A 16,260-nucleotide genomic window follows, 5' to 3' on the forward strand; every position below is an offset into this window, starting at 1 on the left:
CAGGTTCAATTCCAGTCAAGGGCATGTACATTGGTTGCAGGCACATCCCCGGTAGGGGGTGCAAGAGGCAGCTGGTCAATGATTCTCTCTCATCGATGTTTCTAGCTCTCTATCTCTCTCCCTTCCTCTCTGTAACAAATCAATAAAAATATATTTTTTTAAAACTTAAAAAATAAATAAAAGAAGATGGGTATATCTAGCTGTAAGGATTAGAGAGTAATGAAAGGATTCAAGGCAAGTGACAAAAAGAGAGCATTTACTGCTACAACCTCAAGATGGATTGCACAATGTGAAACATGCAATACATCTAATTGTTTCTTGAATTGAATTACTAGTAAGTTACTGTTTTTATGAGACACTGACCCCTGAAATAAGAGGTTCCCTACATTACATCCAAAGACAAATAGTGCATCAAAGGACTGGGAAAGCTTTCAGTGCTTTTTGCCACATGGTGCCTCCATTAAAATCAAACATTAGGGGGGCGGAGCTTGAAGATGGCGACCGAACAGTCGGACTTGTTCTGACTCTGGTCCCAGAACAGATAGAAACAGCGTGAGTCGCTCAGGGAATGTTGATTGGCAGCTAAGGGGCTTCGGAATTCTCTAGGAAGGTAAGGAAAGGTCCGCTGGACAGGATTTCCTGACCAAGAGGCCAGCACTGCCGCGGCTGCAGCGGCTCTCCCAGCGAGCTCTCGCGGAGAGAAGACAGCGCCATCTTACCAGGAAAGGAGGAGCATCCCTGAGGCCTGGAAAAACACGCAGCGGGGAGGTCCATCAAGCAGCTGAGAAGCCCGAATCGGCACGGGCGTGTGGAATCCGGGGAGTTCTTCGGTCACCCACGGAAAGGTCAGAGTTTGCGGGGACAGCCTAGGGGACCGGGGTCCCGCGGCCCAGGCAGCTACGGTAGCCGGGGATCTCCAACCCCTCCCTCAGGGTAGCCGGGAGCGCGCACTACCGGCCGCCGAGCGGCACCCAAAGAAGGCTGCAGCGACACCTAGTGCTGGGTTTGACGTAATCCTCCCCAGAAGCGGGACTTGTTTAAAACGCCACAGGTCACTGGACAGAGCGTTAAGAATCTCGGCTGTTTCGCCAAGGGCGGAACATCTGGACACCTTGGTGCCTGATCCCCTTCACCCCCTTGCTTCTGAATACTAGGGAAGGACTGCCCAGTTGGGCATATCCGGGGAAATTGCAGGGGGAAATTGCCTTCCTGGAAACAAGGGATCTGTACCAGAAGAGATAGTCTGGGAGCCAGCTGGCACCCTGCCAGCTAGAGCCATAGAGAAAGAAGGCCAGAGCAACCAAAAAGACTGGGAGGTCAAACCAGTAACACTGACACCTAAGAGCTGAATTACAAACTGCCCCCCCCTTTTTTTTTCCTTCTCTTTTATTTTCTTTTATCTTTTAATTAATCAAAAATAAATGGACACAAATAACTAAGATATAGTCTACTTAAAATTAAGGATTACCTTACAAATCTGAGGTGCAGTGGAATGCTGGGAACTGCAAGACTTTTTGGGCCGAGAATCAGGAGTGCCAACTACATTAACAGAGGAAGTGAATGACCACTACTGGACATTTTTATGCTAATTTTACTATTATTTTATTTTCATTTTTTACCTCTTTTATTTTATCTTCATTTTTTATATCTTTTACTTAAGAAACGATTTTTTTTTCCTTACTTGATTTTACCTTTTTAATTATTACATTTTTCAATCTCTATCATCACTATTACTACTGCTATTTTGCAATTTTTTTTTTTTTCCCTCTTCAGTACCATTTTATTTTTTTTTCTTTATTTTACCTTGGGAGTAACCTTCATTCTATTTTAATCTCTACTATAGCATCATCCAACCCTATCTCAACTCGACCTTTACACCATCACTCTCTTGCTAAACTTTACCCTTTTAGTCTACGGTTTATCCTATCCCTTTCCGGCTTTAGTTTTTCCTCTATTCTTTCTGTATACCCCCTGCTAAAACTCTCACTATACTTATAGACCTATGTTCCAACCCCTGATCCAAGTGTATAAATACCAATCTCTGCACTATATTAACTAGTTAAAAAAAAAAACAAAAAGAAAGAAAAACTGTTCTCCCCTCTATCCTTTTCGCATTGTTTGTGTGAAGGTTGATTATTGTGAATTTTTAGGCTTGTTAGTGAAATTGTTATGCTTATTACTGTGTTGTTATTGTTGCTTTGTATTTTTTTAAAAAAAATACTCTGTTCTTGTTTGTATCTTTTACTTCTGTATATCATAGCCTTACTTAATAATAGGGGATATTGTAGTTTGTATTAATCTCCAAGTATTGTTACTGGCATTAGCTGGGTTCAGTGGTTGTTCTATGGCAGTTTTCTCCACATATATATAGTTTGTTTCCCATTTCTCTTTTAGTTTGCTTCTTCTCTCTCTTTCTCTCTCTCTCTCCTTTCTTTTTTTCCCTGTTTTCCAACTTTATTTTGTCATTACGTTTTTTCCTCTTTTTCTATCTCTTTATCCCTCTTTTTTTATTTTATTTACTTAATTTTTTTTAATTTTAATTTTTACTTTTTAAAATTTTTCTTTATTTTATTTTTACCTTTCTTTCTTCTCTCCTATCCCCTAAGTTGCCTTTCTCTAGTGGTCACCTTTACTAAAGGTTATTAATATTGTAAGTACATTCCTGTTAAGTGCCTCTTGTGTTGTACCAGGTAGTGTTTGTATTTTGAAATTTTAAATCAACGCAGGAGAAGGAACACCACATAACCAGACATCCTGAGAAGAGAGGCCATGGGGAGACAAAAACATAGTCCGCACATGAAAGAAAAGCAGGCATCACCAGAAAAGGAAGTAAACGAGCCCGAGGTAAGCAGCCTACCAGAGCAAGAATTCAGAATAATGATCATAGGCTGGCTAAAAAGAATGGAAGAGAAATTTGACAATAACCAAGAAGAAATGAGGAAGAACCATGAGGAACTGAAGAAGAACCATGAGGAATTGAAGAAGAACCAAGAAGAAATGAAAAATGACATTGCTACCATGAAGAACTCAATAGAAAGCATCAAGAGTAGACTAGAGGAAGCAGAGGACCGCATCAGTGAGCTAGAAGATAAGATGGAAAAAAATACCCAAGTAGAGCAGCTTCTAGAAAAAAAGATTAAAAAGCAGGAGGAGAGCCTACGGGAGCTTTGGGACATTACAAAACAAAATAATATTCGAATAATAGGGGTTCCTGAAGGAAAGGAAACTGAGGTAGACATGGAAAAAGTATTTCAAGAAATAATGACAGAAAACTTTCCTGAAATAGAGAAGAAAAAACCCACACAAATCCAAGATGCTCGCAGAGTCCCAAGCAAAATGAATCCCAGAAGACAGACTCCAAGGCACATTATAATCAAATTGGCAAACAACAATGACAAAGTAAGAATCTTAAAAGCAGCCAGAGAGAGACAGAAAGTTACATACAAAGGAACCCCCATCAGACTAGCAACTGATTTCTCAACAGAAACTTACCAGGCCAGAAGGGAATGGGATGAAATATACAAAGTCATGCAAAGGAAGGGTCTGAATCCAAGAATACTGTACCCAGCAAGGCTATCAATCAAAATTGAAGGGGAAATCAGGAGCTTCACAGACAAAAAAAGACTGAAGGAATTTATCTCCACCAAACCAGTAATGCAAGAAATGCTAAAGGGTCTACTGTAAAAACAAAGAAATAGGAAGTGAAGAAGGAACACGGGTATAGAATAAAAATGGCGTCAAATGTGTACCTATCAATAATAACCTTAAATGTAAATGGATTAAATGCTCCAATCAAAAGACATAGGGTAACAGATTGGATAAGAAAACAAGACCCATACATCTGTTGTCTACAAGAAACCCACCTCAGAAAAAAAGATGCACACAGACTGAGGGTGAAGGGATGGAAAAAAGTTTTCCAGGCAAATGGAAATGAAAAAAAAGCTGGGGTAGCAATACTTATATCTGACAATTAGATCTCAGAGTGAAGGACATAATAAGAGATAATGAAGGCCATTTCATAATACTAAAGGGAACAATCCAACAAGAAGAAATAACCCTGGTAAATATATATGCACCCAATACAGGAGCAACCAAATATATAAAAAAACTGCTGGAGGACATTAAGAGAGAGATTAATAGCAATACAATCATAGTAGGAGATTTTAATACCCCACTGTCACCCTTCGACAAATCATCTAAACAAAAAAACAGCAAAGAAATATCGATCCTAAGTGACTCACTAGACCAGATGGAATTAATTGACATCTTCAGAACACTCCACCCCAAAGCCACAGAATATACATTCTTCTCAAGTGCACATGGGACATTCTCAAAAATAGACCACATTTTGGGACATAGGCAAAGTCTCTTCAAATTCAAGAAGATAGAAATCATATCACGCATCTCAGATCATAATGGCATAAAACTGGAAATTAACTACAATAAAAATAATCCAAAGAAATCAAACACATGGAGACTAAACAGCATGCTATTAAACAAGGACTGGGTTACCAGAGAAATCAAGGAAGAAATTAAAAACATCCTGGCAACAAACGACAATGAAAACACAACAATCCAAAATCTATGGGACACAGCAAACGCAGTTTTGAGAGGGAAGTTCATATCCTTACAAGCCTATTGCAAAAAACTAGAAAAAATGGTAACAGATGATCTAACTCTACAACTCAAAGAGTTAGAAAAGGAGCAACAAGAAAAGCCCAGTGTAGGCAGAAGGAAGGAAAGAACAAAAATCAGAGCACAGATAAACGACATAGAGACCAAAGAAACAATACATAAGATCAACCAAACCAAGAGCTGGTTCTTTGAAAGAATAAACAAGATAGATGAACCTCTAGCCAGGCTAACTAAGAAACAAAGAGAGAGGACCCAAATAAACAAAATCAGAAATGAAAGAGGTGAAATAACAACAGACCCCAACGAAATACAACGGATTGTTACAAAATACTACGAACAACTCTATTCCAACAAACTGAACAACCTGGAGGAAATGGACATATTCCTAGAAAAATACAAACTTCCAAAACTCGATCAGGAAGAATCTAAAAATCTCAATAGACCAGTGACTTGGGAAGAAATTGAAACAGTCATCAGAAAGCTTCCAGCAAACAAAAGCCCAGGGCCAGATGGCTTCACAGGAGAGTTTTACCAAACATTCAAGGAAGAACTAAAACCTATCCTCCTCAGACTTTTCCAAAAAATTCAAGAGGAAGGAACACTTCCAAACTCCTTCTATGAAGCCAGCATCACCCTAATACCAAAACCAGATAAAGACAACTCAATGAAAGAGAATTACAGGCCAATATCCCTCATGAACATAGATGCCAAAATCCTCAACAAAATCCTAGCAAATCGGCTCCAGCAGAGCATCACAAAGATCATACACCATGACCAAGTAGGATTTATTCCAGGAATGCAAGGATGGTACAATATCCGCAAATCAATAAACGTGATACATCACATAAACAAATTGAAAGATAAAAATCATATAGTCATATCAATTGATGCAGAAAAAGCATTCGATAAAATCCAACACCCTTTCCTGATAAAAACTCTTAACAAAGTGGGAGTACAAGGATCATACCTCAACATAATAAAAGCTATATATGATAAACCCACAGCCAACATTATACTCAATGGGCAAAAACTAAAACCATTCCCTCTAAGAACAGGAACAAGACAGGGATGCCCACTTTCGCCACTCCTGTTTGACATAGTACTGGAAGTACTAGCCATTGCAATTAGACAAGAGGACGAAATAAAAGGCATCCAAATTGGAAAAGAAGAAGTAAAGTTATCCTTATTTGCAGATGACATGATATTGTACCTAAAGAACCCAAAAGACTCCATTAAGAAACTAATTGACTTAATAAATGAATTTGGCAATGTAGCAGGATACAAAATTAACGCCAAAAAATCCATGGCATTTCTATACACCAACAGTGAAACTACAGAAACAGAGACTAAAAAAGCAATTCCATTTACCATCGCACCAAAAAAATTAAGATACCTAGGAATAAATTTAACTAAGGAAGTAAAAGATCTATATGCAGAAAATTACACGACATTGAAAAAAGAGATAGAGGATGATGTAAGGAGATGGAAGAACATACCATGTTCATGGATTGGTAGAATCAACATCATCAAAATGTCCATACTTCCTAAAGCAATCTATAGGTTCAATGCACTCCCCATTAAAATACCAAGGGCATATTTCACTGACCTAGAAAGAACTCTCCAACAGTTCATTTGGAACAATAAAAGACCCCGAATAGCCACAGCAATCCTGAGAAAGAAGTGTAAAGTAGGAGGGATCTCAATACCGGACTTCAAACTGTATTACAAAGCCACTGTTCTCAAAACAGCCTGGTACTGGCACAAGAACAGACATATAGATCAATGGAATAGAATCGAGAACCCAGATATCAACCCAAATCAATATGCTCAATTAATATTTGACAAAGGAGGAAAGAATATACAATGGAGTCAAGACAGTTTCTTCAATAAATGGTGTTGGGAAAATTGGGTAGACACATGCAAAAGAATGAAACTAGATCACCAACTTACACCATACACAAAAATAAACTCAAAATGGATACAGGACTTAAACATCAGACGGGAAACCATAAAAATACTAGAAGCATCCTCAGGCAGCAAAATCTCAGACGTATGCCAAAAGAACTTCTTCACTGATACTGCCCCTAGGGCAATGGAAGCTAAAGAGAAAATAAACAAATGGGACTACATCAAAATAAAAAGCTTTTTTACAGCAAAAGAAACCATCAACAAAACAACAAGAAAGCCCACGGTGTGGGAGAACATATTTGCAAATAACACCACTGATAAAGGTTTAATCTCTAACATCTACAGACAGCTGATACAACTAAATAAAAGGAAGATGAATGATCCAATTAAGAAATGGGCAAGGGACCTAAATAGAATATTTTCAAAAGAAGACAGAAGGAAGGCCAAAAGGCACATGAAAACATGCTCAAAGTCACTAATTATACGAGAGATGCAAATCAAAACAACAATGCGGTACCATCTCACACCTGTCAGAATGGCCAACATCAACAAATCGACAAACGACAAGTGTTGGCGAGGTTGCGGAGAAAAAGGAACCCTCGTGCACTGCTGGTGGGAATGCAGACTGGTGCAACCACTGTGGAGAACAGTGTGGAGTTTCCTCAAAAAACTGAAAATGGAACTCCCATTTGACCCAGTAATCCCACTCCTAGGAATATATCCCAAGAAACTAGAAACACCAATCAGAAAGGATATATGCACCCCTATGTTCATAGCAGCACAATCTACAATAGCCAGAATTTGGAAACAGCCTAGGTGCCCGTCAGCAGATGATTGGATCCAAAAACTATGGTACATCTACACAATGGAATACTATGCTGCCATAAAGAAGAAGGAATTCTCATCATTTGCAGCAACCTGGATGGAATTGGAGAACATCATGCTGAGTGAAATAAGCCAATCAATGAAAGAGAAACACCACATGACCTCACTCATTTGTGGATAATAAAGAGCATTATAAACTGATGAACCAAAAGATAGATATAGAGACAGTAAAGCAACAAGCAGATTGTCAAATTACAGCGGGGAGGGGAGGAGGATCTGGGGGAGATAATAGATCAACCGAAGGACTTGTATACATGCATATAAGTACAACCAATGGACATAAAACTATGGGGAGGGAGGGGATATGGGGGAGGGAGGGAGGGGGGCAAAAAAAAAATCATTAAAATATGTAAAAAAAATAAATAAATAAATTAAATAAATAAATAAATAAATAAAACAAAAAAATAATAAAAAAATAAAATAAAATAAAAAAAAATAATAATAAAAATAAAAAAAAATAAAAAAAAATAAAACAATAAAGGAAGAAAAAAAAAATCAAACATTAGAGGTTTATTTTTTGTATGGAAAAATCATGAAATTTTATGGTTGCCTTTATTACTTAATTTTCCACATTTTATTTGTTCCTTGTTGTACATTTTGGAGATGCAGCAAAAGTTTGACAGACAAAGAGAAATAGGACTTAACATGTGTCCTCAGTAAGCAGCTGCTCAATAAGATAATATTTCCAGTTACTGGCTTAGAAAGCAAGATTCTGAGATTACTGCTGGACGTAGGCCTCTGACTTGTCAACCAAAAAAGTTACTTCCTCTTCAGTATAATGAATTGCAGAAGTACAGTTAAACAGTTGTCTTTGAGGGTTTATTAGCAGGCATCGGATATGGTGGGTGAGCAGATACTGATTTTTTTTTTCCGCCAGTGACCAAAATATTTACGAATTTCATAAAATGGAAAGAACTTTCTAAAAAATTAATAAGATCTGTTTCACAAGTAAGCAATTCAACTGGAACAGTGAATAGTAGAAATGATAAAGATTTGTTCTTATGGTTCATAAAAAATTTATATCAGGGCATTCAAGTAAAGTTATTTTCTGTGTTCTGATTTAATGAATCATGTGAGGTGTATCTGGTTGGGTGACACAAATGCTTGCTCAGTGAACCCTACCCTAATGTTTCCCAGCACAGCCTTCCTTGGGACAGTAAATCCACAATAACATGTCTGACTAAAGTAATATAAGAGAAAGAGAAAGCAGCACTGGAGAGGCTGTGAGGCAGGCTCATAACATTTCTTGACCTGTGAGTGTCCAGTATGTATTCAATGTCCTATGGGCTTGAATGATCTAACAAGTACCAAAAGCAACAGTAATGCAGTAATGAATGGTCTTCAAAAAAGACTTTTGCAATTCAAGCTGAAAAACACACACTTACTAGATGGATTTAACCCTGCTGAAAGACATCCTAAGAAACCACTAGTGATTTCTTTAACCCTTTGTATGCCGTAGACACAAGGATGGTTTCCGTTTTGGAAGCATAGTAGTTAATTGGTTACGGGTGAGTGAATATTAAATGTTTTATATATGCTTGTGTAGTATCTATTTTAGTTCCTTTAAATATTTGATTTTAAAGATATACATTAATTTTGAAAATGAAACTTTTATTATACTATTGATGATAAAATATGTTGAAGAAAAATGAAATAGCATTAGATATTTTGATTACAAATGTAGATTTAAAATAATGTGGTCCATTTATTTTTAATAAAATACACTGTTAAAAATGAAACTAAAGGAACCTCTGCATATATCCCACATACGGATGCTTTTCTCTTTCAAAAGATAAGTTATTTGCAAAGAAAAAGGCCATCAGGAAAAAAGACAGTTAAAATATAGAAAATGATTACAACTTATCAAAACATAGTATATCACTTTACATAAAAGTTATTTTATTATAAAGGAAATAAAAATAAGACACAAAATAGAGGTACAACATTTTCTAAGGATGTGTACAAAATCAATGAACAACTCTGTTTTTCCCTAATCAATGTTCTTTTTATTTAGTATTTAGTTAAAATCTGAAAGAGTACTTACAATGACAGCAACACCATAGCAATTAAGGTCCATTCTGCAGGTTTGTGTATAATATTTCTATTTGTTAATCTGAAAGATAGTAAGATAAAATTTACCAAAGGATTGTTATATTTTTCTATTTATGGAAAAGTCAGAAATATGACATCCTGTGTCAAAGAGCACTATTTTTTTTTTATTCTTGTTCAACTTGATAGGAGTCAATCCTATATAATAAAATGCAAATATGCAAATTGTTCCTTTGATCAGGAGTTCAATTGGGAGTTCGACCAGCGAGCAGAGCTGGCTGGCCAACTGCCCACAGCTCCTCCCTCCCGCCAGCCTGGCCAGACTCCACCCATGTACAAATTCATACACTGGGCCTCTAGTAGCATAATAATATAGCTTGATATTCACTATCTAATAATGACCATCTCAAAAGAAAATATTCCAGTCCTACAATTATGTATTTATAACAATAATACTATTACACATAATGGAAATAAAGGAACAACATGGGAAACTAAATGGCAGGGTTTATTAAAATACACACATCCCTATAACCATATGCTTTATGTTTTCCGTAATCAAACGTTTTATTAAAGCTACAAGGTAAACAATTTTTTATTTTAATTTTAATTCATCTTTTGTGCCTTTCTATCTCATGCTAGGTTGCCAGTAGTCAATTAAGGGATGTCATACTCCATAATATACAGAAATGAGCACTCACTTAATACATTTTAAGGCAAGGTTTCTATTAAAAAAAACCTTAAGTTTTAAAAAATCAGCAGTAAATTCTACCACTTAGCAGTTGATGACAACAAAATGTTATAATTACCTTAGTTTCTCAGGAAGCATTTAAAAAGATTGCTCTAAATAAAAAATAGTATCAATCAATCAGGAAAAAACAGCCAATAATACCTGATAAAAGGATGTTATCCAAAATATACAAAGAATGCTTAAAATGTAACAAGAAAACAAACAGCCCAATTAAAAAAATGGGCCAAACACCTTAATAGACACTTCACCAAAGATAAACAAATGACAAATGGCTCCGTATTATATGCCATCAGAGAAATGCAATTTAAAACAAGTTAACACTATATACCCATTAGAATGGCTAAAATCCTAAACATTGACAAAACCAAATGCTGATAAGCATGTGGAGCAAAAGGAACTCTCATACATTGCTGGGGGGAATGCAAATGGTGCAGCCACTTTGGAAAACAGATTGGATGATTCTCACCAAGTAAACATACTTCTACCATATGATACAGCAATCACGCTCCTTGGTATTTACTCAAAGACGTAAAAAAATCATGTCTGTACAAAAATCTACACACAACATTTACACAAGTTCTATTCATAATTGCCAAAACTTGGAGATAACCAAGAGACTTTCAGTAGGTGAATGAATAAATTGTGGTATATCTAGACAAGGAAACATTATTCAGCTGTGATAAAGAAGTGAGTTATCAAACCAAGAAAAGACATGGAGGTACTTTATATGCATATTACCATAGTGAAAGAAGCCACTCTGAAAAGGCTACATACTGTATGATTCTAATTATACCACATTCTTGAAAAAGGTAAAACCATCAAGATAATAAAAAGATCAGTAGTTGCCTTGGGGGAGAAAGGGATGGGGAGTGGGTTAAAGAGGGATAGATGAATAGGTGGAATTCAGAATTTTTAGGGCAGTGAAAATACTTTATGGTACTATAATGATTGATACATGTCATCATACATTTGTCCAAACCCATAGAATATACAAAATCACTAGGTGATAATGATGTTGTCAATTTAGATTTACCAACTGTAGGAATGTTGATAATAAGGTATACATCTAAATAAAATGTTACAAAATACTATATCATCCATTAATTCTGAGTAGAGAATATGTATATCTTTGACAATCTGAATATTTTTTCAATAGTTAAAATGTTTTACAAAATTTTAAAAATTCTAGATGATATAAAAAATACAGTACAGTGGCTAAAAGGTTTGACAGACATGGACTCAGTACTCATATCAATCACTTAGTAGTGTTTTACCCTGGTCACACTCAACAGCTGTAAAACTTTTTTTTTAATTTAGTAAAATAGAAAAAATGTACTACCTATCCCAGGTTTTTTTTTTTGTTTTTTTTTTATGAGGATTAAGTGTACAAAAGACGTCCACGTTGCAAAATTCAACTGACATCTCTGAGTCCTCTTACTTTATCAGCAGCATTTGACACAGTTATCACTCCCTTCTCCTTGGAACACTTTCTTCAGTTGGTTTCCAATTGCCTGATTTCCCTCTCTCTCACTAGCATTCTCTCCCAGACCTCTTTTTAAAAAATATATATATTATTTTTATTGATTTCAGAGAGGAAAACAGAGGGAGATAGAGATAGAAACATCAATGATGAGAGAGAATCATTGATTGGCTGCCTCCTGCACCCCCTACAATGAGGTCACGTGCCCTGAATGCCTTCCCAGACCTTTTAATTTTGGTTTGCCCAGGGTCTCTGCCCTGGGGTCTCTGTTCTCCTCTATATATGCTCATTCCCTTAGTGATGCCATTTAATCTCAAAGCTTTAAATATTAAATAACTATGTGCTATACTGAAACAAATGTTGTATTTATTTCTTAAACATCTTCCTATAATCTATTATAAAGTTGAAATTAAATATAGAGAATGTTTTCACAGTTTTTTAACTCAAAATTTGTTAATCATTTTTAATACTAATTTGTGTTTTTTTTTGTTTTTTTTTGTTTTTTTTTTTAAGAAAAAGGGATTTCAGGACAGGCAGTACCTTCTTTTAAAATTTATCAACAAAGAACCATTAACTGCACAGTTGCTGTTAGCTGCCTGTTCTAAAACAAGTCTTTTTATTGAAACACAAATAAACTTTTCTGTAATATTTTATGGAATATAAAGAGACTTCAATTGTTTGACTTATTTAACGTGGCACTGTTAGTTTTTATTAATAAAACGCACATGGACGTTTAAAAACAAACAAAGAAAAACTATGTGCTGACAATTCTCAAATTTATTATCTCCAGCCTGGGCCTTTTCCTTGAATTCCAGACTTCTGTATTTAATGGTCTACTTGACATTTCCACTTGAATGTAAAATAGGCTTCTCTAAACATAATACAGCCCAGACCGAATTCCTCATTTTCCCCCTACAAACTGGTCCTTCTGCAGACAGCTCCATCCCAGTAAATAGCTGCCCAATCCAGTTGCTCAAGTCAAAATTCTCGTGCTTAAACTTGTCTCCCTTCATGTCCTATGTCAAATAAGCCATCAAGTTCTGATGGTTCTATCTTCAAAAAGAATCCGATTACTTATTACCTCCACTCCTTTCATCTTGGTCCATATCATCTCTTGTTTAGATGACCAAAACAGCATCCTAAAAGGTCTTTCTGCCTCTGCCCATCTATTTTAATTCTGAAGTTATCAGCCAGAGTGCTGCTGTATGTATCATTCCTCTGTTCCAAATCCACCAACTGTTCTCCATCTCAGAGTAAAAGTAAAAGAATGACCATGGCTACAAGGTCTGTATAATCTGTACCATACCCACTCCCATCCTATATTTGTTTGACTGTATCTCTTTGTAGCTTTGCCTCTGCTCATTTCTCCAGCCTCATCAGCATCCTTAATGTTCTGTGAATACACCAGGCCTGCTCCTGCTCCTGCTCCAGAGCCTTTGTACCTTCTGTTTCTGATCTGACGTATTTTCATAGATAGTAGCATGGTTTGCTCTTTCACCACCTCTTAGATCTTAATACAAATGGCATCTTCTCAATGAGGTATTCCCTGACCAACCTATTTAAAATGACTTCTTCCCTCGTCAGTACTATCCCCTTTTCCTTCTTAGGGGAAAGGGAGGAGAATGAACTGGGAAAGGGGATAGGACATATCACCACATAATAATAATATACATAGTGTTTTTAAAAATTTACATATCCTTTTTATTAGAATAGTTCCATGAGAGAAGGAACTTTTGTGTTTTGTTCACTGCTTCATTGGTAGCAAAACAGAATCTAGCACATAACCATAAAAGGTTAAAGAATAAGCATGTGAGGGGGGGGGGGGAAGGCAAATACAGTTAAGTAGAATCCAAACATCTAAAATTAAAACAAATTTAAGATTTAATGAATTTCTTTATTCATTCAGCAAAAATGTATTGTGTACCTGCTTTATCTAATCTACTCCATTTCAGGCACCAAGGAAAGCATGACAAGATCTTTGCTTTCACTTTAAATACTTCAAGTGGCAGACTCAAAAATTTTATTTGCTCTCATATTTTTCCTTTTACTAAGTCAAAATAATTTCAAGCACAGACGCTAAGTAAATGTATTTATTATTGTCTGAGTAATAATTTCAATATGAAAATAGGAATATTTGATATAATGCATTTAAAAAGCACGGTTTCAAAATATAATTTAAAATTCAATACAAACATTAGGAAAAAGGCTTGATTTATCACTGATGAGATTTAAAAATAACTTTTGTGTCAAAATGTAATTTTAATTCAAATTTGACTTAGAAAAGTCTCTTGAGTCAACACGGAGGACAGTGAACTATTACTGAACAATTTCAGATGGAACTACTATGACAGGTAAATCAATATAACATTCCGGATAAATGACTGTGATGCAATTCAGTGGAAAGGACAGCTCTAGTCACTGGGGAAAGATTCTTCAAAGAGCTGAAAAAGCTGCTTGATGTTTAAGTTATAACAGGCTTTCAAGTTTGGCTGCACATAGGAATCACCTAAGGGGCTTTAAAAGAAAATACTAATGTTCAGGCGTCGAATAGGAGGATACTGCATGGACATGCTTCCAGGAACAAGCTGGAATTACAACTGAAATATGGAAAGGCTTCCAAATAATCAATAGAAAATTCAAAAGAGAGAACTCTGATACTCAAGGATTGAAGGTGGAGACCACATAGAGACTGGTAGGAGGGCGGGTGGAAAGGGCTGGCTGGGCACCCACAGACAGCAGCTGAAGTCCCGGAGAGCTATCTTAGCTGTGGGAGGAGGAGAGGTGCCACTGAGAACTCTGGGATCTAATCCCCAAGCTGGGCTCCCCATCAGAGAACACCAAACCGAGGAGGGTACCCACATAACAGCCTACCTAATAAAAGAGTAATATGCAAATTAACCACCACTCTACTACACCCACCAGCCATTCAAAGCGAGTAAGCAAATAAACCCAACCAAGATGGCTACACCCACAGAGAGCAGGAGGGAGACTTGGGTTTCCCAGGCAATGGGGGAAGCCAAGCTTTCTGTCTGCCCTTGCTGTCCTAAGCCTCCACTCAATGTTACAAAGTTTCAATTATAGAAGGTAAACCAATCCAAATGGAGTGAGCAGGAGGCTTGGCTCCACTTCAGGCTACAAAATTTCAATTGTAGAAGGTAAATAAATTCCAGATAGGAGAGCTTCTGCTTGGGTCACTAGGGGGTGTGGCCATCCTGCAAACCACCACAAGCTCCTAGCCCAGGCTGCCCCTCCACCCTGATCCAGGACACCTTTCAGGGTAAACCAGCGGGCCCCCACCCCATGCACCAGGCCTCTATCCTATCTAATAAAAGAATAATATGCAGATTGACCATCATTCCAACACACAATATGGCTGCCCTCGTGTGGTCAAAGATCCTGCCCCTATGTGGACACAAGATGGCCACCACAAGATGGTGAGCAGGAGAGGGCAGTTGGGAGGCACCAGGCCTGCAAGGAAGGGCAGTTGGAGGCAATCAACCCTGCAGGGGAGGGCAGTTAGGGGTGACCAGGCCAGCAGAGAAGGGAAGTTGGGGGCAAACAGGCTGGCAAGGGAACAGTTAGACATCAGTCAGGCTGGCAAGGGAGTGGTTAGGGGTGATCAGGCTGGCAGGCAGAAGCGGTTAAGGGCAATCAGGAAGGCAGGAAGGCAAGCAGTTGGGAGTGAGCAGTCCTGGATTGTGAGAGGGATGTCCGACTGCCCATTTTGGCCCAATCCCAGTAGGACCTTCCTTGAGGGGTTCCAGATTGAAGAGGGTACAGGCTGGGCTGAGGGACACTTCCCTGCCCCTGTGCATGAATTTCATGCACTGAGCCTCTGGTCTAGCTATGAAAAGCAGTGGGATGCAGTCTGCCAGGGAGTGGCAGCTGAAAGTTGGACACCCTCTTAAAAGGGCCAATGCACAATAATTCCCTGTGGAGCCACCCACCTTGTGCTCTGGCAGAAGGAGGGTGAAGTGGACTGGAGCTGTGAGAGCATAACTCAAGACTGGAATTCAGGGAATAGAGCTAAGAAGGCAGACACCCCAAGTTTCCTAGGCTGAGTCCATTCCCTTGGGCAGCGGAGAACATCTTGCCCACATAGACATTTGCCTTGCCTGGAGGAGACAATTGATACAACCTATTGGGAAAAACCTTGCCCTGAGGCCACTTAAGAGATTAAAAGTAACAATTAGCCTCCAGGCAGAAGCAAATGCCCCACCCTGTTGAAAAACTCCTGCCACACCTGAGGACAATTGCCTGGGGGCAATTTAAGTCAGAATCCTATCAGTCTGTAGTACCACCTGTGTCAAACACAAGGCCCACGGGCCAAATCCGTCCCGCCAGGCCTTGCAATGTGGCCCGCACCGCACTGTCATCACTGCACTCCGCTGCGTTTCCATCACAATGACAGTTTATGACTGTTCAGTAAACCATTCGGCCCGAGATTTAGGCTGGATTTTAGATTTTGGCCCCTTCTCTGATTGAGTTCGACACCCCTACGACAGAGATGGTCTCTGGAGGCTTTGAGTCTTTGCCTGACCCAATGAATCAG

At 37.9% G+C, this 16,260-nt stretch overlaps 1 protein-coding gene across 11 annotated transcripts in view; it reads right to left on the reverse strand.

The window, feature by feature from the left end:
* Nucleotides 1–16,260, reverse strand: part of RPAP2 (RNA polymerase II associated protein 2) — a 96,923-nt gene that overhangs the window by 39,949 nt on the left and 40,714 nt on the right. For all 11 annotated transcript variants that reach the window (XR_004989058.2, XM_036444298.2, XM_036444297.2 and 8 more), the window contains one exon: nucleotides 9,473–9,541. Coding sequence is in view for 10 of the 11 variants with exons in the window: in XM_036444298.2 (XP_036300191.1) it covers nucleotides 9,473–9,541 (69 nt within the window). In the remaining variant the exon portion in view is untranslated. The remainder of the gene's footprint in view (nucleotides 1–9,472; nucleotides 9,542–16,260) is intronic.

This window comes from Pipistrellus kuhlii, unplaced genomic scaffold, assembly GCF_014108245.1.
Source record: "Pipistrellus kuhlii isolate mPipKuh1 unplaced genomic scaffold, mPipKuh1.p scaffold_m20_p_2, whole genome shotgun sequence".
NCBI lineage: Eukaryota > Metazoa > Chordata > Mammalia > Chiroptera > Vespertilionidae > Pipistrellus > Pipistrellus kuhlii.